The sequence below is a fragment of the Anopheles arabiensis genome, chromosome 3 (assembly GCF_016920715.1).
Source record: "Anopheles arabiensis isolate DONGOLA chromosome 3, AaraD3, whole genome shotgun sequence".
NCBI classification, from domain to species: domain Eukaryota; kingdom Metazoa; phylum Arthropoda; class Insecta; order Diptera; family Culicidae; genus Anopheles; species Anopheles arabiensis.
In genome coordinates, this window is record NC_053518.1 from 79,583,346 (window position 1) to 79,606,028 (window position 22,683).

General features: G+C 43.0%; 2 protein-coding genes across 6 annotated transcripts in view; one reads left to right on the plus strand and one right to left on the minus strand.

The window, feature by feature from the left end:
- The window catches only part of LOC120904394 (solute carrier family 12 member 4), a 152,348-nt gene that overhangs the window by 113,299 nt on the left and 16,366 nt on the right, over positions 1-22,683 (minus strand). Inside the window, exon 1 of one of the 3 annotated variants that reach the window (XM_040314344.1) lies at positions 11,390-11,621. The exons of the other annotated variants lie outside the window; for them this stretch is intronic. The gene's annotated coding sequence lies outside the window, so the exon portion shown is untranslated. Of the gene's footprint in view, positions 1-11,389; positions 11,622-22,683 lie in introns of those variants that run through there. 3 annotated transcript variants of the gene reach the window in all.
- Positions 16,009-20,051, plus strand: LOC120904403 (60S ribosomal protein L37-like). Of its 3 annotated transcripts, XR_005739745.1 has the most exons (4): positions 16,012-16,163; positions 16,377-16,512; positions 16,668-16,787; positions 19,816-20,051. XR_005739745.1 is itself a non-coding variant. In XM_040314357.1 (3 exons), the coding sequence occupies exons 1-3, from the start codon at positions 16,161-16,163 to the stop codon at positions 19,893-19,895; spliced, it is 219 nt and encodes a 72-aa protein (XP_040170291.1). In that variant the 5' UTR covers positions 16,009-16,160; the 3' UTR covers positions 19,896-20,051. The 3 variants fall into 3 exon arrangements, 2 of the variants coding, with proteins under 2 accessions (XP_040170291.1, XP_040170289.1); XM_040314357.1 differs by lacking the exon at positions 16,668-16,787 and having other exon boundaries at positions 16,009-16,163; XM_040314355.1 differs by lacking the exon at positions 19,816-20,051 and having other exon boundaries at positions 16,014-16,163; positions 16,668-16,890.

Sequence of the window (22,683 nt, forward strand, 5' to 3'; positions counted from 1 at the left end):
CCCCGTCCTGCACACGCACGGTGGCACACGGCAGTGTAGTAAAAGGTGGACTTTTTTTTTTGCTGTCACTTCAGGTTACGCCAGCACAGGTTCGGCCTTCGGCTTTTCGATCCGTCCACTTACAATCCGCTAGGCTCTTCAAAGAAACTGGCTTATGGAAGGGGGGGGGGAGGGAGAAGGCATAGTACTAAGGGGATCATTAAGGGGTAGTAGAGTGGTACTTTTCAAGAAAAGCCCCCAGTAAACTTCCACCTTGGGCCTTCGTTTCTAGACGGACAATGTAGGCAAAGTGAAAATCCATTGAATAATTTTATTTCCCACGTGAAAAAGGCAAATGAGCAGGACGTGGTAAGAACAACAGAGGAACGAAGAATGGAAAATCATTTGAGCCCTTTTGCCGTTGATTGTGATAGCCGATGCGGTGGACGGGTGTGCTGTTACCATTTGCCTTCATTTTCCACTTGGCTGGAGGCACACGCACACACACACCCAAACACAAATCACATAAACGCATTCCAGCAGGCCAGTTGGAATTGGTCCGCGAGGCATATTAGCACGTTGGAAATATAATCCTATTGGACCGGAACCTTTTCCATCGTTCAAGGTGTCTCATTAAGTGTAGCTGCTCTATTTTCATCCATCGCCAAAAGTGACAACAATCTGAAACTCAGGTTCACCTCACCCTAAAAGGGAAGAGTTTGGGCAAATAATTATATAGACGAGCCATTTTATGCTTGATCAGTTTTTAGACTGTCACGAGGTGATCTGGTTTTTTCTAGACTGATTTCTTATAGGAAATATATATTAGCTTTTACAGTGTTTGATGACTTTTCAATACACCTTTTGGGTGCTTGAGGAATTAGATTCCGTTTTAAAGATTGAAGTTTCAAGGACTTGAATTAAGAATTAATGTTAAAAAATAAAAATGATTATTATGTATATTTTTAGGGGCTTCCTTCCTTGCACACAAGGCGGAGGGAAATGACAAGTAAAAATATGTAACATTACATTTTTATTCCATCGATTCCGTGGTTTTGAAATCATAACAATGCTTCTATTAAAAAACAGTCTTACTGTTGCCAATCTCTTCACACTGCATCCCATTTTTCAGACCATTTTGAATGATGCATACAGTAACCATACCCGGAACAAAAAAAAGAAACCCAAAATGTTACAAAACGATGCCTTTTATCTGAGCAATAGATTCTGACAGTAACACGTACCGTGCACAAGTCGTTCCTGCTCACGATCACTCGCTTCCCATTCGAATTTGCCAACTATTTTGCATAAGATGAAATCCACTGCATCTCTGGCCCACTGTCTGTTTTTTTTCTTAGAAAGGATGGTAAGAAAAGAAAAGCAAACCCCACGCTGCCCATCAACGCCTCCGTTCTGCTGCTGGCTGCTGTTGCTGCCGCAGCTAGCAAAACGTTGTTCTTCCGGATCGTTACATTCCCTAATGTTTTCGCGTCCACCACCTAGACGAGAGAGGGAGAGCAGCCGGGCGAAAAGGATAGTTTTGCAATTTTAAACAACCAAAGCAAAACCCACGGTAATGGTTCTGGCAACGCGACATGGAAACAAAATTCTTCTGTGCATCCTTGAATCATTCAGCTGCGCCTCCTTTTTCCAACTCCGTTCGCTTTGTATCTTCTTTGCTTGTTTGTTAGCCGTCTAGTGGATGAAGTGCAATCTTCATGAAGAAATATAGTGCCATGAGCGTCCAGGCCAGAGGTACTGTAGTAACTACGGAACGAATGGAAAGAGTTGTGATAGAACGAACAAAAAAAAAAACACAAAAAGCACTAACACTATCTACATAATGTTGGTTGCGCAACGTTCAAGCAGCGATTGTTGCTTTTGTGTGTTTGAAATCATTTCAAATTGAATCAAAATTTGCTTCAAAGCATGAGCACATGAAAGTGAGGAAACATTGTTTATCTTTCAAATTGCGTTGGTTGTAACAGCTCAGTCAATAGCAGCCGGCTACTATCTATCTGTTCGTTGCGAACTTATCTATCCGTTTGCTTGACAGGCTTTTAGTGAAAGACAGAAGTGAAAAGTAAATTTAAATCCATGCCATGATTTGATAACAATCCTTACTTACAGCTGATGCAGCAGTTTTTGATGTGGTTAAAGGGTAGCAATATAAAATTATAAATTCAAAATATTCATAGGTATCAAAATTTAAATAAAAAACAATTCATATATACTTGAACAAACACGATTTTAAACAGTTGAATTGCCTTACGATATTGGTAACCAATGAGATGAAAAAAATAATATATAATTAAATTCCCATTTTACTAATGTTCTTGATCCTATAGATCAGTCTTACTCTACTTATATGGTTTTCCACTTCAATAAACAACTGTCCACTATTTATTAGCAATGTTTGACTGAAAAAAACACACACACAGTACATTCTATCACTTACAAACAAGTCATGGCGTGTTTGGTACACTTTCCATTTCAATTAAACAATCCTCGAATTCGATCTAATGATCTAGTGATCCCCTACCGACGATCTAGTGATAGTTGCATAGTTGATAGTTGATGTAAAGACAATGAAATCACTTAAATTTGTTTTATTTACATAACATAAACCATATGCTTTAAAAATCAAAACAAGAAAAAAGGATTTTACTTCCTAGGGATCATTATCGTGCAGGCAGCACCTTAAGCGTGGCTCAGATTTTATTCACTTCAAAGAGCTTATCGGTAGAGGATTATTCCATTGCAACAGGGTGTGCTTATTTTCTTTTCAGGAATCAAATAACAACAATAGTTTGAAGAAATGTATACATCAATTGAGGACAGCAACTCATTCCTTCATGATGGGATTACGATGGATAATAATGAGCCTAACTACTATAGTTTTTCCCCGAGTGCAAATTACGCGTTCCAGGGACATTCGCTTAACTCGGATTTTGGCAATCGTCGAATATCTCGTTTATCAACCAAAATATAGACGGTAAATATTGTTTTATTATTATTAAACTTAGTAATGTTTGCATATTTTTAGTTAGTTCATAAAAGTCCTGTAGAAAATTCGGTTATTTCTGTATGTTTATCGATTTCAAACTTTAAGCAAAAATGCATTTTGACAATTCTTGGAGAAAATCTCACCGATTCTACGCATAAATTGACACACCTAAAATTTCGCGAGGTAACACTAACTTGGTACTATTTGCTTATATGCATGCAAAGTACATAGGATTGATAGGTTAAATCTAAGCGAGCGTTTCTAATAAAGATCAATCTGTAAGTAGAATCCAACCAGAACAGACGTTCATATTAGAGTATCCAAAACCTATACATTTAACTTGCGTAACTCGAAGAAAGACTGTGTCTAGTACTAATAGAAAACCAAATAAAGGCTTATGTTTTGGTGTGCATTTTCTTAGCATTAAGTATCCCGTTTAGCAGTTTCCACCAACACGACTTTCACGGAACACAATTATCAATGATATAAAACTCAGAGAAACAAAGTTGTTTACCAACTCTAGCGCACTTAACCCATCGCTAGTGCAGTCGTTTGTCAATGTGATTTTTGGCAAGTAAAAATAAAGCAGGAAAACAAGACAATAAAAATCACAATCTAATAAACGCAATGTGTGCGCGGTTATGTATGCGGGTTTTGTAGGATGTTCTTAATGTAGTTCCCTACCATTCCATTTGCAAATCCCTCGTTTTCGCCCTGCCATTTAGTGTGATCGATTATTTATCAAAAACAACACCTCTTCCCTCTCTCTCGTCGTTTCTCTCTCCCTCTCTCGGGAACTAGGTCGAAACAGATGAAGCAAATTTGCTAGTCCGTCTAACCCACCTTGTTTTACCATTTTTCATCACCAGCAGCCATAAAGCACTTCGCCCTCTCACCAACCACATTATCGGGATGCCGGTGATCGTTGCTAAAGTTCATCGATTTTTCATCCCTTTACGATACCCGACACCACACAGGGATCGCGCGATCGGGTCGAAAAGGATGAGGACCTAGGGGCGGGATGAAACTATTGCTTCCTTCCACAAACAGCGCAAGCACGACCAGCCAATAACACAGGCGTACAGGATGATGCGTGTGCTGCAACCAGCAACCATGGAGAGCAGGGTGAATTTTTAGGCAAAGGAACCCAAAAATAAACTTTACCATCACCCCCACTCACCCGCCGGTGGCTTTTGACTGGCTCCGGAAGGAGCCGCATAGTACCCACACTGCTGGTACCGGGCGGGCCCGGAAGTGAAACATGCCGCCGCTCGGTGAAATAGATTGAGCAGTCGGTTATAGACTCTTCCGACGGGTTATGTGGGACGCTGGAGCTGATGGAGTCTGCTCCGACGAACCTTCGATGAGGAATGAAACATCAAATTAGATTTATAGTAGACTATCCATTTTTTATTCATCCCTAGGCACAAGTGCCGCTGTGTGTGTGTATGTGGGTGTGTGTAACAAGTTGCTGAGAAGCTTCTTGAAGGCTTGCCTGATGTGCCTTTTCTCATATGAACTTTGGGTTCATACAGGGTGCAGCAGTGTCTCTTAAGCTAGCAAAAGATTTTGAGCGCATTTTGTTTCGGCAGGAAAGCTTTTTGGCGTGTGTGTGTGTGTGTGTATGTGTGTGTATGACGCCTTTTCCCCGAACGAAGCTATTACAGACAGGATAAGCACTATCCGGTGGTCGGGCGGAAGGCGGCCAAAGCCACCAAAACGTTACGGCAGCGCCTCAATGAATTCAATTAGAAAAGTTAGTTGAATTATTGCTTCGGGGGGTTGAAATTGAATATTAAGGTTGTTCCGTGTTTTGACGTCGAACGATTACAGGCAGGTGGGGGAAAGATGGGCGCAATGGTGCGATGGTGGTTCAACAAGGAAGGATGTTTAATGGCAATCTTCCTGTGTCTGGCATGGCAAGCGTTTGCGGGTTGTGTTAAATAATCAAATACAATTACTTCATTAAGCATGACGCTACCGGGAGTGATGAGAGTTAGCAAGTTTCGGGGTGTAAAATCGAAGCAGCTACAATGAATCTTATTTATTTGGTTTTAATTCAATTGCTGAACTTTTTGCAAGTTACAGCGAGTCGAATCCCAAGGGTCTTTTTAATGTAATCCTACACACTTGATGCTTAAAATATAATAAGAATTCTTCTTAGCTCAGATCCAGAGCTAATAACCGTAATCTTATTGGACTGTATGGAGTGATCGGCATATATAATCTCCTGGCATTCATGCATCAATAAAGCTCTTAAGATCTTAAATTTCGTCTAGACTATGGTTCAACAATACCAGGGCGTAGTGAAATATTCAAGGTCCTCAATATTATAATGCTTTAATCAGATTAACCATAAAAAAAATACTTTGCAAATGATTCTCATAAAATCTTGCGCTAAAGAAAATCCATCGCAACAACGCTAATTATGGCAGTATTGTTGTGCGGATTGCATAAGTAAATCTTTCTCAATGTTGATGCAGATGCAACAGATCCGCCCGTAAGTATGCAATTTATGTAAGAACATTTCAAAATAAAACCAAAAGAATAACATTTCGTTTTCTTTCAAGCTAAATGTTAACACAGAACAAAAGTTAAGCAACGAATGTCTTCTAGTGACTGAAAACATTTGTCTGAAAGTTTGAAACTTTAACCTTACACCCAAGCTCGCTCGGGCTGTCCATCACCGTGTCACGGTAAATTGCATCCGTAAACCTCTCCAATTCATCCCGCGAAACCAATCAACATTTCAAACTCAATTGGGACAGTTTGAGAAAGAGCGAGTCACCCACGATCGGACACCCCATGTTCACAACCGTGTCACTGCGTTCGGCTACAGACACTGCGGGCAGACAAGCAGGGTAACAAATGGCTAGATGTGAGACATCAGCACGGCAAAAGAGCAAAGCAATCCATCTGAAAATCAACACGCGAGAAATAAGTTACCCGGCGCAACGAAGCCCTACTCGGCACGGCATACAAACACGGCCAGTAAGCAAAATGCCACAGCTTATCCTTTTTTGATGAATTAGAGCACCGAATGAAAAAGAGGCGAAGAAAGGGAAAATGAGAGGATCTGAAGAAGAAAAACCAATCCCACCGTGCAGTTTGCAAATCGACCCACTTGACAGACGGGTTTTACAATTTCGGCAGTCAAGCATCGTTTGTTTCGGTGGGTGTCGGTGTGTGTCGTCGTTGTCTTTGCATAAGGACCACTTCCATCGCTTTGCTTTCTTCGGGCCCGAACGGTTGGACGCAGCACAGATCCACTGGAGGAAAAATACTTTGTTTGCCGTCTTGAGCTTGAAATACGCGCAATAAAGGCTGGCGTGAAGCCGTCCGCGGGCACAAACCACATTGCAATGCAAACGAAGCTTTCGATCATACCTCGTCTTCTGTTTTTGCGCTTCCCACTCCAAATCCAACTATTGTTGCCGCCACTCCGGGAATCCCTTTTCATCGTGGAATAATTATTTCCAGCTTAAGAAAAATTGCGCTACTGGTGTGAAAATGTTGCCACTGCCCAACCGGTGGGATGATGTTTCTTCCCAACCCACACAAACCGCCCGCGAAGAATTTATACTTTTTTTGCTGTTGTCGCAAATTTATGACGGTTGCTGCTCTTGACGTTTGCTTCTTTTAAATCGGGGTTTTTCTTTCTTTGCTTTCGCTCTTGCTCTGTGTCTCGGGGACAATGTTCAACCACCGTGGTCGAAACGGGCCCGGAAAGATGTAGCGCACATTAGCTAATTAAAATTCATGGCAGCTGTCCGCAGGAATGCAACATTTTACCAGGCAAACGAAAGGCAAGTAGCAAACACACGCGGCACTAGCCCACACAGCCAGTCCACTACAGCTGTTTTCGGTGGACGGTGATGTTGGGCTGGGAGCTTGTCAGCGCAATGGTTTTTGTTGCGCGAGGGTTTGATCTTGTGGAAACTGAACTGAAAGAGTGCTGGTGCCGTTTGGTGCCATTTGGTGCCGTTTTGTGAAGCCCGCAGGAAACTTGAGCTGTGTAAGTTGTTGGAGCAGCTTTCTGTGTAAACTGTTTTTTGTCGATTTAAATCTTAAAGAGGTCTTTTCTAAGATATTGTATCGTGTTTGCATCCCTTAACAACTACATTGTCATAAAATGTTTCTGAACATTCATTATTTTACCTTAAAGTATGCAATACGCATTACATTACTGTCATATTAAAACAACAGCAATGGCACTGTCAAAATACTATATAAAATTGTGTTGCACACTACATTGCAGAAGTGCCTCAAGGTAACTATGAATTATTTACTTCCTTATGTATCGAAGCGCATAACATTGCACGTTTTACTAAATAAATCATTTGCACCAACCAAAACATTCTCACAGTCTCCCGTGTTTTAGCATTTAAAAAACCGAACGAGCACTATCATTGCACTTCCATTTCCACAGCTTATGGTGCATTTCTTAACCAGAAGCGTTTTATAAGCTTTTGTGGCTAGATTTGACCAGCACCACCACCAGCACCACCAGTCGCTTACCGAAGCGAAGAACCGTCCGCCGAACGTGCCTCAATTTAATTAAATTAAACGTGACCCCGGTGGTGTATGTGTGCTGCAGTTCCAACCAGGCACTGCAGCTGCAACCGGGCCAACAACGCTGGAGCCAACCGGGGAGCGTTGACAAAGGGCGAAACGGCACACACACGAGATGGCCACCGGGTAGAACCGAGCGACCCTATCTCCTACCACCACCAATTGACGACCTTGCCGCAAGCGTGCTGGACGTTCGACGCGGGAAGAATGTTTAATGTGCAGCGATGGTGTTGCGACGTTTGGTGCATCGAAAATTAGCTGCCAAAGGCACGATGATGATTGCACGCTACGCCATCCGCGCTCCGTCCGTGTAATGTAACGTTTATTGTACGAAATCTTTGCTCCGCGTTAATCATTTGTCCGCGGCGTTAATGATTCGACAAGCACGGTAGAGCCACACACGTAGAGCCGCTCAGATTGTCACTTAATTTTGGCTTCTCTTTTAATTCGTCTACTTTCACTGCTTTTTCACACGCAGCCATCATACACACAGCCATCCCAACCCGCACTTCAAATCACAGCAAACGAAATCACTCCGTTTGTAATTTCGTTTTTATTCGGTGGTCGTTTGCGGTCTAGCGTTTTCTTTCCACTCCAACACCACGTCACGTACTGGTCACTCGTCTGTGGGCTGTTTTTTTGTTGCTGTTGTGTTTATGATGCCGTTAACGCTAAAGTGTAAATTTCACTCGTCCGAACTCACGAGCACCAGAGTGAAGTAACGCCTTGCTCGTGCGCGGTCGGTATGTCCTTTCCCATCAAGGATGCACAATCAACTGAATACTAAATCATACAGCCCATGTCGAACGGTACGCTGCCAGGGTTTGCCAGGGCAGAGACTTCCGGAAGGCGGATGGCGGTCTGATGGTATCACACTACTCCCTAGACGGTGAGATTTTCACGCTGACAGTGTGTAGCAGAACGATCGCTCCGCAGGCCGACCGGTTTGACGTTTGACTCGCAAATCCTTTTAACGGTGAAGGATGAGCTTTCACACGCATTTCAGTTCGGTTCTATTTTAAAATCTGGCCCACACAAAGTTATTTATAGCGCTGGAGAAGAAAACGTGTTGATATTGTTCAACACAAAACTAAAACATGTTCTAATGGCACTACACTACCGAGAGCTTGCTCTAGAAAACCCACCCAATTAGCAAACTTTTACCACAATTCTCGTTAAAACACGTTTCTTCTAAAGCTCAACCAAAAAACAAACAAACTTCCTGCCAGTCAGCCTCCTGCTGAGCGGTTCTCTTGTGCTTTCGCTCTCTCTCACGCGGGCACTCACTCGCACGGGAAGGTATACACTCTCAGCTGCGTGCGCTACGATCGTCTCTAGCATCCGCACACACACACACACTTGTCTAACCGCAACCGAAGTGGGTCCCTCGAAACGCTGCTAGTGTACCAGCATCGCCGACTGGTACCGTTGACGTGAACATTCAAACTGACGACGAGTGGCATACGTTCACCGGGGCCATAGTAGGTAGACGATATTCAACATGTACACACTAAATCGAAAAGGATATTACCAAACCTTCCACCCGCCAAACCCCCTTTTTTTGCTCCCGGAAAGGCAGGCTGGATGCACGACACACGACGCCACTAGAAGCGTCCCTGCATCCAACGCACACACACACCAACAGATGATTCTTCTCGTGTTGTTCCAGGAGCGTGGTGGTTCGTCCGCTTTTTGCACATTAAATCAACCTTCAATCAGTGCATACGCGTAATGGTAATGGGGCGCGGAAAATAGACTTTAGAATATTCGGGTACAATGTACGGGTACAAACAGTGGGGGGGGGGGAAAGAAGATCGCTAGACGCTAACACGACATCGGAAATTATTCAGCACACATCGTAAATTGTATGATGAGACAGGTTTACTCTTTTTCTTCTAGGTCCTTAAAAAACCTGATGAAACGTCTGTCAACTAAGATCGAGTGATTTAGCATGCAGGCAGAGCTTTTGGAGGATGTGTTTGCTCAAAAGGCTTTCAATCAAATTGATGGCATTGTGGCACACGGCATAGTGCCGCAGGCTTTACCATTTGAGCTGATTTGATGGTAAGGTTTGGTAGGAGACCCCAAAAATGGTAACCTTTTTGCATGTGTAATTCAGTAAATTTTACTAGAAATCATAATGAGAGTGTGAGTATATGTGAAGAAAAGGTTGTCGTTGGCGAAAAAGGGTTTTATATAGCTTAAGTAATATTGTTGCAGGCCTTGGCAAGCGCCTAAATCTATGTAATTCCAGCTATGAAAGTATTAAACAGCAAAGAGCTTAAAATTTTGCATACATTTAGGCTACAGATATTGTAAGCACCATTAAGCCCAAACCAGCTTATTGCATTTTTATAATCCAAACATCACCAATGGTGTTTGAGTTTTGTTATTTAAGATTATGATTTAAAACAGCTGCTTTTTACATTCAAATCTCATTCATAACTTAAATATAGTGGATTGGATGTCAAAGCGCCTGAAGGTATGCTATTCGTACTTTTATTGCTTTTGCTAATTTATAATCATTATCAAACACGATGATTTCACACTTGTAAGCGCATCTTATTACAGGTGTTAACAGTGAAATGTAAAATCAATCCAACACTTTAAACAACACTCCCGCCTCTCGCATTTGTAAAATTGCTCATTTAGCAGCTGTGCAAATAGTAGGACCAACGTCAACAAGGCACAATTTAATCATGCTTTCTGCTTGCATGGGAGGAAATTATTAGCCCAACGATGGCGCTGCATCTGACAGCGGTAGTGGTTGATTATACAACCTGCGACGAAAGGTAAATAGATTGGGAAACTGCTGCCTGTGGCTTTGACATGCAACGTAAAAGCCAACAGGTTACGAGATGAAAGCGAAAATGGTCCCTAACGAAATGTGCAGTTGTGTGTGTGTGTGTTTGAATCATCAATATGGTAGTCTTCATTCGATGCACCGTAGGATGTGATTAAATTATGCAATTTAAACAAGCTCCAATAAGTCGGCTAGCTGGACCCTGTCAGCTTTTCTTCTATTTTAAAAGACCATCCACTGATTTGTCTGTTCATCCGTAACACTCGAGATAAAGGTAACGCTTCTCGTCAGCATGGCTCAGAAAGGACAGTACCTCACAAAATGCACTTTTTGTACTTTTCTTGCCCATTGCAGTGTGTATGCCACATTCATTAGCGAGTTTGAAGTCACTTCAAAAAACCACAAACAAACACACACACACTCATATGCACTACCTTTTCTTGTCACGATCGTCCGTTGTTCTGTTAGCTGCGTGTACGAGAGTGTAATTCGACCGTAAGTGCTTGTCGGACAACGAGCGCCAACAAGATGCACAGTTGGACGCAGTGAAGTGGAAACTGGGTTTGATGGGTTCGTTAGAAAATCCTCGGTTCGGTTTTTGTTGTGGGATTTTCTGTTTCTCCCGATGTCGACACTCTGTTTTCTACCCCTCCAAACCGATGAAACCACTTCACTCCCTTTCTTTTTTGTACAAACGACCAGGCGTCTCCATGGGAAAGTATCCTGTCATTATTCTGCCCGATCCATCCTTTTCTTCCGTCCTCCAAGAGCGGTGCACGGGTTGAAACAAACATACACATACACACACACTAATCACCATCTCACCGCACACCAATCGAAGTTTGTAAGAGCCAGGATTAATGGAAAAGTGATACGGCTTACTAGCGCGTCTAACACCCAACCGACGGCGGCACCGAAGGTGACGGACGTCCTATCACACTTTCTCCTTCGCAACCAGGAACGTGATAAACTCACTGACTAATAACCTTTCAACGGGGAGCTTCCAAACACAGGGGAACATAACTAACCCGTGCACAACGGTGCAATTTAATCGAGCCGAATGCAGTGTCGCATCGTTTGACGGCAGACGCGATTTTCAGATTTCCTTTCCAGCAACAACACTTTCCCATCGGCAGTGGCTCCCTCGGTGGTGGTGAAACGCGAATGCAACGGATTCTAGCCACGGCAAAACGGTGAGTGCGCGCACGAGTGAGCGAACCGGACCCTCAGACACAAACGCCACACGCCAGCAACAGTGCTCGAGCAGAACTGTGCCGTCAGCCGAAACGCCAAACCGATTGTCGCCCCGGCACGACGATGGTTGGCTTTGCGCTTCTACGGGTTTTCCGTATCCTCCACGGCGCACACAAGGCCACCTTGCCGCTCCGTCCCACCCGTTTCATCCACCCGCCCCCCGAATGGAGGAGGGAGGAAAAATCGTACGCTTTTCCGCGCTTATCCGTGTGCGAGGTGGGCAAACGCTTTTGCTTTTGCACGGCAAAGCAGCAAAGGTGGAGCTCCGATAGTTAGACGAAGCGGTAGAATGAGCGCGAGTTTCGCTTTGCGCGTTGTTTTATTTGTGCTGCTGCTGCTGCTGGTGCTATTTACTTTTGCACCTTTTGCTTCCTGCACGACGCGTTCTTGCAGGGCGGTACGTACGCAAGAATGGCGAAAGGGATATCAACGATGACGATGGCGCTCGGCTCTGCTTTGGTACCGCAACAGCTTGATTATTACATTTTACCGTCGAACGTGTCGATCCGTCTTCCGAGCCGCTCCTCCCCGTTTTTTGCGGGGTGAGTTTTGCGACGATCGATGCCATTAAGCCGGCAGGATGATTGTTTAAAAGTTGTAGAAAGCGATCCAGCAGAAGCTTCTTGTTAAGGGCGCATTATTGGAGCGTGAAAACAATCATTAAAAATTGCTTTTAAAATGAGCCGGGAGGGGAAATAAAGCAAACAAACAAAAGTTCGATTTATGTCAATATACGATAGTACAGAGGGAAAGTTTGTGGAAGATAGTAATGAGAAATTGAAGAACTTTTCGTTATGAAGTTTGCTCCTCAGTGCAAACATGTGTACATCGCAAGTAACTTTACATTACAGATAATAATTTTATGTTCTACAAAAACAAGCTTTAATTTAATCATTACTTTCACTTAAATTATATGAAGCCAAGTCCATTCCTGTCAACGTAAGTTCAATCGGTAACATGAACCTAAAGAATCGTCAATGATTAGTTTTAAATTTACTGCAAGTCGCTTAATTGCCACTAATGGTACGAAGATTGCATACATTTAGGGGTTCTAGACAACTTGGCGTTACAGTCTGATCCTGAGTTACGCGATTCTCGACTTACGTGGATTCTGATATAGGGGCCCTTCACGATTCTAGTCAGTTTTTTGCATGGAGTTTGACAGTTGGAGGCTGAAATCATGTAAACACTCCATACAAAACCACACAAAAAACTAGACTGCTATTTTCAGTCTAGATTATTCTAGCCTCAAAGCTAGAAATAAATTCGAGTACCTGCTCGAAAAAATGGAAAATCACGGTGGTGTTTACATTTATCTCAAGGTGCATTAAAGAGATCTGACGATGGAATCCAGAATCAAAGTGTGATCTCATAGCATGTGTTTTATAACCAAATTTGAACATCACTTTTTGACAGAACGGGTGAAAACTTTTGCTCAAACAAGCTTTCTGGAGGCTTGACGAGTACACAAAACATTCTTAAAATCTTCATTCAGAAGCAGAAGCGATAAAAATCGCCCTTCTAAATACATACACCTTGGGATAAGCCCACCTGTATATTAAACACACTTTGATAGCTGCTCGAAAACTGCTATGCAATGCAAACAGCTGACAGGCTGAAATTTTAGCCTACGAACTTACAACGGAAAGGGCCCCATACGCGGGTTTATAAATTTGACAGTTAGTGTGTCAAATTAATACAATTTGCTTCAATAATTATCAAATGCGAAATAAATTGTTATTTTCCCAAAAAATCCGCTAAACAGACGGATAAAATAAAGTGTAAAAAAGTGTAAAAAGTTTAATGCAAAAAAAATCACCTTTGATTAAATGTATATTAGCAGAAAAACGTAATATTCGAAGTGATGCACAAACCGCATATTTCGGGAATGACTATAGATGAAATCTAATTTATTAAATGAATCTTGCAGTGACTTTTTGTTGAAGATAAATTAAGTGAATATATCATTATTAAACGAAATAAACCCGTGAAATATAATGATTCAAATAAAGCCATTTTTTGTGGGAGCCAATCTATCATTCTTTCATCTTTCTTAGCTTCTTGGATCATTCTCGTGCCATGGTTTTGGATGAATCATTGATCATTAAAAAAATGCTCGGCTTGATTGGATCATACGAGATTTAACTACTAAAAGTGATGCATCCTTGGTATGTGAACAATCGCTTAACCTTCAAACCAGAATTCCAGAACCGGTCTAATAATTGTTAATAGAAGAACATCAGCTTAGTTGTTCTAATCTCTTTCCTTTTAGGTATGAAATCTTCAAAAAAGACTCTCGCAAGAATAGTTTAATGTATAGTCACACAGTTTTATACTTTTCAAAATAGTGATGATGAAAATGATCGATCGAATAATTAGTATCGTAAACGCCCCAAGAGTCAAGCTATTCATTCATTCAGAAAAGATTGATGGTTCCCCCCCCCCCAAAAAAGGCATATTTTCATAGAAATGACCATTTAAAATCACCACTTATACAACACAGCTCACCACCCACTGTACTCATTTCCTACTTCTGCTCAACGTACTCCGCGGGTGGTAACGACGAACCGTTACCTTTACCGCTCACGAAGTGATAATCCTTCATTTTCCAGCACGTTTTCTACCATATTCCACGAGCTTAGTACAGCGTTTCGGTATGTATACTTCGCGCGCGCCATTCGTCACCACTACACCCCGAACCATCGGCCATTAGTTATACGTTCACCATTCACTCCTTCTAATACTCCGCTCCGCGTTGGTACAAACTGTACTGCTGCAGAGTTCACGACGTAACGAACGCGAACTAAGAGCGCTTAGCGAAAGCGCGTTCACAACCACACTTTCTCCAAGAGCGTCTGCTGTGTGCCCTTTTCGTAACCTCACAGTTTGTTTTCTTAAACAGTCCATTTTGTCCACCATTGTGGTTCTACTTTTCTTTGTGGCTTTCCACTGTTGCACAATAAAAAAGAAGTTAAAAACCATAATTGCTCCAGTTCACCGTGACGGACAGGTTTATACCCGCTCACCAGAGTGGTAGCGCGATGAAGATGAAGCCCCTGAACCACACTTCACACCGGTCGTAGTAAGACTGACGACTGACCCGACGGTTCAAACCGACCGGACCGCTGTGACGTCCTCTCCCAGCCGCGCTGAAAACTGTTCCGGACGATCCAGAGCCCATCATCGTCATCAACTACCATCGTCATCATCATCATCATCATCATCCATCGTCCACTCACAAAATCGCTGCGGTCAACCGCTCTCCGACGAGGAAGGCTAGTGAATCGTCAACGCTTTTCCGTTCTATTTTCCATCACATCCCACATCTTCTCACTACCTACTGCCCACTTCCCCCACCCCCCGGCTTCCCTTTCCGCACAGGACAGGTGCACAACTTTCAATAAACGCACCTTCTTTATTATTGGCTTTCCATTTTTCCTTCCCCTCGCGCCCGTGTCCGCAAGCACTGGGTGTGGGACACTTAATGGGCGGTACGCAACAGGAGTGCTCGAATTGAATTGCCCGCAGCAAAATATGTACCGAGGCAGGGGCGGGATAAAGGCGAGGCAAAAGAAGCAAAACACAGTGAAGAATTTCTACTCTGATTTCCATAAATTTTCACTCTGGGGTCGCACACCAATAATGAAGGGTTAAATGCGACTGCAGAAAACGGGGATATGATGATGGGCCCCGGCAGCTATCCCGATTAGTGCTTGGGATGGGATTTTTCTCCACTACGACATGGATTAATGTGACCTGATTTGCATATTTCATCCCTTGGCGTGCCCGGGTGTACCGGGAACAATTTTAAGAATTTACGTGCGACCACGAGGGGACGGGGTGTGGGAGAGGAGAGCTGTTATCGGTTTCATGTTTCGGGTCCATTACTCTGTGACAGAGATTGGGGAATTTATTGCCCACCGATCCTATCTTAAATAGTTGCTGTTTAGGGCAATCAGTTCGATGTCGTTCAATCGATTGCAGGGATTACTGTTGCATTATGTATCGTATTACAATAATGGGACAGAAATTAAAACACATACAGGAAAACATTTCCCTGGAATAGTGGTTTTATCTCGGGGGGAATGGAGTACAGCAGTACTGTATAAGCAATCTCGTCTCAGTACAAATAATTAATGTTTTGTTTGTTGTTAATTAAACATGTAAATCATTACAAATATAGCTGTTTATACAAACAGCGCTGCAAAAATGAGTTTAGTTACATTTTTTAGTATTGTTTTAGTTGTTTTTATTTTTTGTGGCTTTTTTAATTTGGTTTAAAACTGTTTACAAGTGCGCAACTGCCAAATTGAACGCTGCGTTGACAGCTTCGGCTGTCAAAACATATAACGGCGAGCTAGGACTCTACTGTACAAGTGAAGGATCAGATTGTGTTGGCAACATCTTTTTTGGTTGGTTTTTTTTCATCATATTTTCTTGTCGTCAAAGAGATCAGAGTTGCGCCATACCTTTAAATAATTTAGGCCAGTTATTTTCCTGCTTCTCAGCACCATTCGTATTTATAAAGCTGTGCAGTATATCAAGATGGTAAGTTTGTGCTTTGGAAGAGATATTTCTAGCTTTTTGCAGCAAACCGCGCTGATCAATTGAAGTGAATTGATCAGCTTCCATTTGTGACGGCGGAAGTTCTCGCTTATGACGGCAAACATTCCTTTCTTGATGATGTTTTTAAATACCCTTGTGATCGGGGCGAGAGATCAGGATCCGAATTCATCGTTAACTCCCATTTCCATCTTGCAGACGAAAGGGACAAGCAGCTTCGGAAAGTGGCGCAACAAAAGCCACACGTTGTGCAATCGGTGTGGAAAACGATCTTACCATACGCAAAAGAAACGGTGCGCTAGCTGTAACTTTCCGGCGGCTAAGATGCGATCATGTGAGTAAAGAATGGCTTTGCTTAATTGGTGTAACGTAGTTGGTTAAGCGCTGTCATTGAATTGCGCATACCCCTCAGTTACATATCTTACAGTACCACGACGATTCTGACGATCCGTAATATCCATCGTTTTGTTTTACATTCTTTCCTTTCAGTTAAATGGTCTAAGAAAGCCATTTCGAAACGAACAACCGGTGCTGGTCGCTTGCGTTATCTCAAGCACATTCGCCGTTGCATGCGTAATGGAGTCAACGCACGAAAAGCGAAATAGTGAGGTAAAGGCATTCATGTCCTTTTGATTTGAAGCCTTACCGGCACTGATCGGGAAAGCACAAGCCTACAGCAAGTAGCTATGAATAAACGAAGAAGGGTAATGGATCTAAAGGATGTATTTTCGTGTGTATCAAATGTGTCTCTCTTTGGTCGTGGTTTTCTTTTATTAGGTAGTCAGATTTTATCGTATCGTATTCTGATCAGATTTTAAGTTTAAAACATGTTTTTTTTTAATCCCTTTATCGCACAAAAAGCGCTCTAACCACAAAGAAGATATTTTTTTTGTAGTCGAAATCTTAATTTCCTTATAGTGCCTTATAGTGATGGGCGTTTCGGAGCGCACCTACGGCTCCGGAGCCGGCTCCGGACTAACGGCTCCGGAGCCGGCTCCGACTTTTTCCCGGAGCCGGCTCCGCTCCGACGGCTCCGGAGCCGGCTCCGTTCCGACGGCTCCGGAGCCGGCTCCGTTCCGACGGCTCCGGAGCCGGCTCCGTTCCGACGGCTCCGGAGCCGGCTCCGTTCCGGCTCCGGAGCCGGCTCCGTTCCGACGGCTCCGGAGCCGGCTCCGGGCACACCAATGGCTCCGGAGCCGGCTCCGCACCAACGGCTCCGGAGCCGGCTCCGCAAACGGCTCCGTAGTCGGCTCGGACTAACGGTACTCACGGCACCGTTCCAATGGCTGCGGAGCTTCGGCGAATCAACGGCTCCAGACCAACGGCTCCGAACTAACGGTTCAATAGAGACATCATTGTATGATAGCGTAATAAAAAAACTAATATATCTTCTCGCACGTGTGGAAACCAATACACGATGTGATTGCAGTATTGACATGCATGACGTTGTGTAACATTCGTTGGTCTCTTCGTTGGGTTGGGTGTGTCTTCGTTGGGTTGGAGCGGAGCCGGCTCCGGAGCCGTGGGTGTGGAGCCGGCTCCGGAGCCGTTGAGCGGAGCCAGCTCCGGAGCGGAGCCGGCGCTCCGGAGCCGTTGGTGCGGAGCCGGCTCCGGAGCCGTTGGTGCGGAGCCGGCTCCTGCCGTCCAGAGCCGGCTCCGGAGCCGTGGGCAGCTCAGCTGGGTCAGGAAAAGCCGGTCGGAGCCGGCTCCGGCTTCGGAGCCGTTTTGCCCATCACTAGTGCCTTACACTCCAAGGTGTGTGTGTATTACACTTGTCCTCATAATGTTTGAGCGAACCCTCAGCAAACACGATTGAACGGAAGAGAGTAACACATTTTTCCAAATTGATATCGTCCTAAAAATGAACACTTTATAACCCTACTTTGCTGTGGTGTATCTACCTTGCTGGAGCTCTTTTTACGCCACACTACGATAGCCAATCTAATGGCTTCCCGAACAATATTTTCTTTGCACACTTCCTCTGTGGCGTCTGCTCGTATTTTCTCTTCTTAAAGTTTCCCCTGTCCTGTAGGATTTTTATGTTTTGTGCTCGTTAGAAAAAGTCTCGTTAGAATTTTTTTAAAAATGTTTTCAACGTTTGTATAGACGCGAAATTCTTGTACAAGAAAGACTCATACAAAAAAATCGTGTAAAACTTCTCTTAAGTATCCCTTAACACTCTCGTTTTAGTATCTCTAGTAAGCAACGGTGTTAGCTGGGTCCTTAAACTGACTGGGTTCTTGCAAAAGGTGCCGCATGAAAGTCCCGAAAGGTCCCGAGCAGCAGCAGCAGCAACATCCTTACGCTGGTCGTGTGTCTCCCCCGGACACTATTCAAAATCCCGACGTGGATGAAGTGGATGGCAAAACGAACGATTTCCTTCCCATTATGGAGTTTGAACGCGCTGAGCTCGCCATTCAACATGGATAGGGGCAGTGAGGGAAAATGTTTGGGAAAGCATGATGCTCCTCACTCGCGACCTCACCGCCTCTCTGCCGTTCACACGTCGGCGACGACACGTGTGTGATGCAGGGATCAGTTTTCTCTAATTCCCAGTTTTTCAGCGAGAATAGGATTTTTTGTTGTTGTTGTGGTGGTTCACTTCTCCATTCTCGGACGTATGGGAGTTTTTTTTTTCCTTCGCGAAGGATCTCTTTTCCAACGGTGCTTTTCCATTACCCGGGTGTTGCTGGGGGCATGTTCAGGGAAAGCTTTCAGCCCCGTCAAACCCAAGGTACAACAATGGAAAGCAATTTCCCAATAAAGCATTCCAACTGGGCGGAAGTCTATTGCTGCGAGGAAAACTCGAGCCCGAGGGAGAGAAAAGCGATCATCGAGACACGGAGCGCGATGCAAAATGTGCGACGCCGTGGATGTGAGTCGTGCTGTGAGAAGTGGGTTGAAATCAATTATCGGACACGAGGGGCATGGTTGGATTGTAGCACGGTTAGGGGTGGCTAGTTTTGCTCGCCTTCATTCAACAAACAGTGGAAATATGAGCATCTACACGGTGCAGCAGTAGAGGGGATGTGCGCAGACGGTTGCGGGCGGCGGCAGTCCTTCCTGCGATAATTGTTTCCTTTCGTCGATTGTTTGGCAAACGCTTTGCCGGTGCGATGCTATCGCTAAGCCGATGGATGCCTCGACGTGTTAAAGGCGCGGGCATGGAATCGGAACGAATCGAAATGTGTTGCTCTTCCGCGAACAGGAAGGAAGAGACACGCTTTCCGGAAGCGCAAACGACGAACGCGTGCGCAATCAAGGAACGCGTGCGGGGGCCACGCACGGTATTGCCGTTGCCGGAGTATCCGGAAGTGCGGCTGAAGTTGTGCTCGTTTTACCGAGCAGAAGAACAACAACGTCGAAGAAGCAACAGGTTGTTACATACATACCTTTAGATTGCGTGGTGCAGGTGTTTGTATTAAAATACGAGAAAGGTTCATTTTCCAATTGGTTTCTTACCTGTAAGAGTAGAAAGAATATTATTTCTATTATTCATTATTCAGAATGTTTGTTGTTTTAAGGTGTAATATAAAGTCCCTAGAAGTCCCTTTACAGTCTAGTATAAGATATAGTTTTAAGGTGTAATAAATAGGCAAATAATGCTCCTGGACGTCTATTTTTATATTTTTTTTAGCTGCCCTGAAGCATGTTGGACTCGGTCACGCATTCAAACCGGAACATGGGATTAAGCCAAACGCTCTGCATGACAATTAGAGCAAATTACACATCAAGCGCAAAAGTCACCTTAAAGTGTGATTGATTTCCAATCCGTGTGTTGCAATCGTTCAATCATCGTCGCAAGATTGATGGAAATCATTGCGGTAAGGAATGAACTTCTTACGTGAGAAAAATAATAAACAGAAATTATAAGGCACGGTAAAATATGCCTAGCCACATACATAGCCATACGAGAGCTCCCGGGGTCGCTTTGCTTTTTTTTTTTATTTTGTTGTAGCAAAACATTTCACCTGCACGATATGCTCTCCATGCAAAAACTCTTCCACTCGCTCGCTCGCACGGCAAACATTCTCCGGGCGCTTATCCAATCGGACCGATCTCGGTGCAGAAGTTTTGCCAAAATTTATTTATTCCACTCATGCTCAGAGCACATTTCAAAACGCTTACTACACACGCTTTGCCGCAGAAATGCCTTCCCCTCTGCTAGCCGCTCCAAAAGGTACAAGGGAATCACGGGGCCCAAAAATCGAAGCATTCCTGTTCGGCTTGATTTTTCATAGCCGCGGTTGCGGTTTCTGGAGTGTATCACGGACACAACTCCGCATACAACTCGTAACCGTTGCTGTTGAGCTTTAGAGCTTTTTTTCTTACCATCGCTGCTGTGCCCCACTCCAGCTCAACGCCGCCCACAGCACCGAGCCGGGTCCACCACTTTACGAGCGTGTGCAACCTTACAACAGGTTATGATTCTAGCTCGATCCATCCACTAAAAACCAGCCCTCCTCTGTAGCAAGGGTTGTGCTTTTCGTTTTTCTTTTACATTCATCAAGTTTACAGAGAGTAGAGGGCATGGGGCAGGAAAAATAAAAACAAAAACAACCCAAACTTCAAACAACATCAAACTTGAAACCCCTGTGTATAGAGAGCGTATAGGAACGTTCAGCACTGGCGGCGCGCTGTCGATGGTGAAATGTGAAGGAGCTTGGCCCTTCTTCGTGAGCTTGGTTTGAGGTCCCTCACCACATACACCGGCGGCGCCCGTAATGGCTGTAAGATTGTAAGTAACGGCATGGCAAGTTATAAAAGAAAAAAAAAACCGCGCGACATAACTTCTATCCCGGCGCTCTAGCGGAATGGAGTGCCATGTTTTATGCGCGGATCAGCGACCAAGCGTCAGTGTGTTGCGCGCTAGGTAGGGAAATGGATTTTGATATGTTTTAGCCTGAGAGTTCCGCACACAACTTGCGCCCTTATTGTGTGCTGCATAGTGGAAAGTAAAGGGTGACTTATGTACTTCGTCAGTAGTGGTGTGTTAAGAGTAAGAACAACTATGTAGATTTCGCTCGATGCAACAAAGTCGAGGTATGGCTTATGCATGAGTTTGTATTTCTTTGAACATGTGTACAAATTTGAATGCGTTTTTATTCCCACTATGCAATGATGGAAACTGTTCATTTGAATTTAATTTGAAAATAATTTAAATATATTTTTAAGAATACAGTGTTTCCAACGATTTATTGGTCGGTTCCCATAATTATTTGGACTCATCTCACGATGCATTCATCGTATCTCATAGATTTTTGGTTCATTCCCATAATGTATTGATATCGCTCGATTGGATATGAATACAATTGAACCAGAAGGTTCTGGGAAACGCCCAAAACATCGTTGGAAGATACTAAAAATAGATGGGAATCCACCAAAAAACTATGGAAAGCAACCAATAAATCATGAGAAACCATGTGATAAGAAGTTTGTAATAATAATAATAATAATAATAATAATAACAATAATAATAATAATAATAATAATAATAATAATAATAATAATAATAATAATAATAATAATAATAATAATAATAATAATAATAATAATAATAATAATAATAATAATAATAATAAAAATAATAAAAATAATAATAATAATAATAAAAATAATAATAATAATAATATTAATAATAATAATAATAATAATAATGAAAATAATAATAAAAATAATATTAATAATAATAATAATAATAATAATGAAAATAATAATAATAATAATAATAATAATAATAATAAACATAACATAAAAGATAATCATGAATATATAAAAAAATAATCATAAATAAACAAAAAAAGATAGATCTTGTCGTTCCTCCTGAATGAAACAAAAAATGTATTATGATGTTATAAATATATCATGAAAATCATAATTATAATCGTGTTTTAGTCCTTATTGGTAAAATTGGTCTTCATAGTGAAAAAAATCGGACTATAAAAAAAATATAAAATATAAGAGTGATCAGCAAAAGTATGGGCAAACATATTAAGGAACAATCCGGGGTACAGTCATAACATAATAACAGAGAATTTAATCATTTCTCCCCAACCCAAATAGCTACTATCCATTGACTTGAGCATCATCGTTCACAACCGGATCATAACAGTGATTAAATCCTCTGTAACAACACAACCATTCACTGCTCGCAGAGGTATCGATGCCCGACCCTATCCTCCTCCAATGTGATTATGGGCTTTCGATGATAAAAATCAACCACACACACACACACAAACACTCGGAACCCCTTGAAAGCTTTCACCAAAACCCCCTAAGTGAGTGTTTGTTGTGTCCGTCGTCTCCTCTGCTCGAGCTTCTCGAGATCGGAACAATTTATGTGTGATATAAAAACAAACACACGCCGTAATCCGGAAATGGATTTTACACATGAAAGCACTACTTCAATGGCGAGGGGAGGTTTGGCCGTGGGAAAGCCAGTCGCAACGGGTAAATCGTTACCGATCTGGCGGGTGTGGAGTACACTTTCCATGAAAATTCATGC

Bases quoted from the DNA above. Each gene is read 5' to 3' on its own strand.
- LOC120904403 (XM_040314355.1), top strand. The intron at 16,513-16,667 runs GTGAGTAAAGAA...CTTTCCTTTCAG, and splicing joins GGCGGCTAAGATGCGATCAT to TTAAATGGTCTAAGAAAGCC.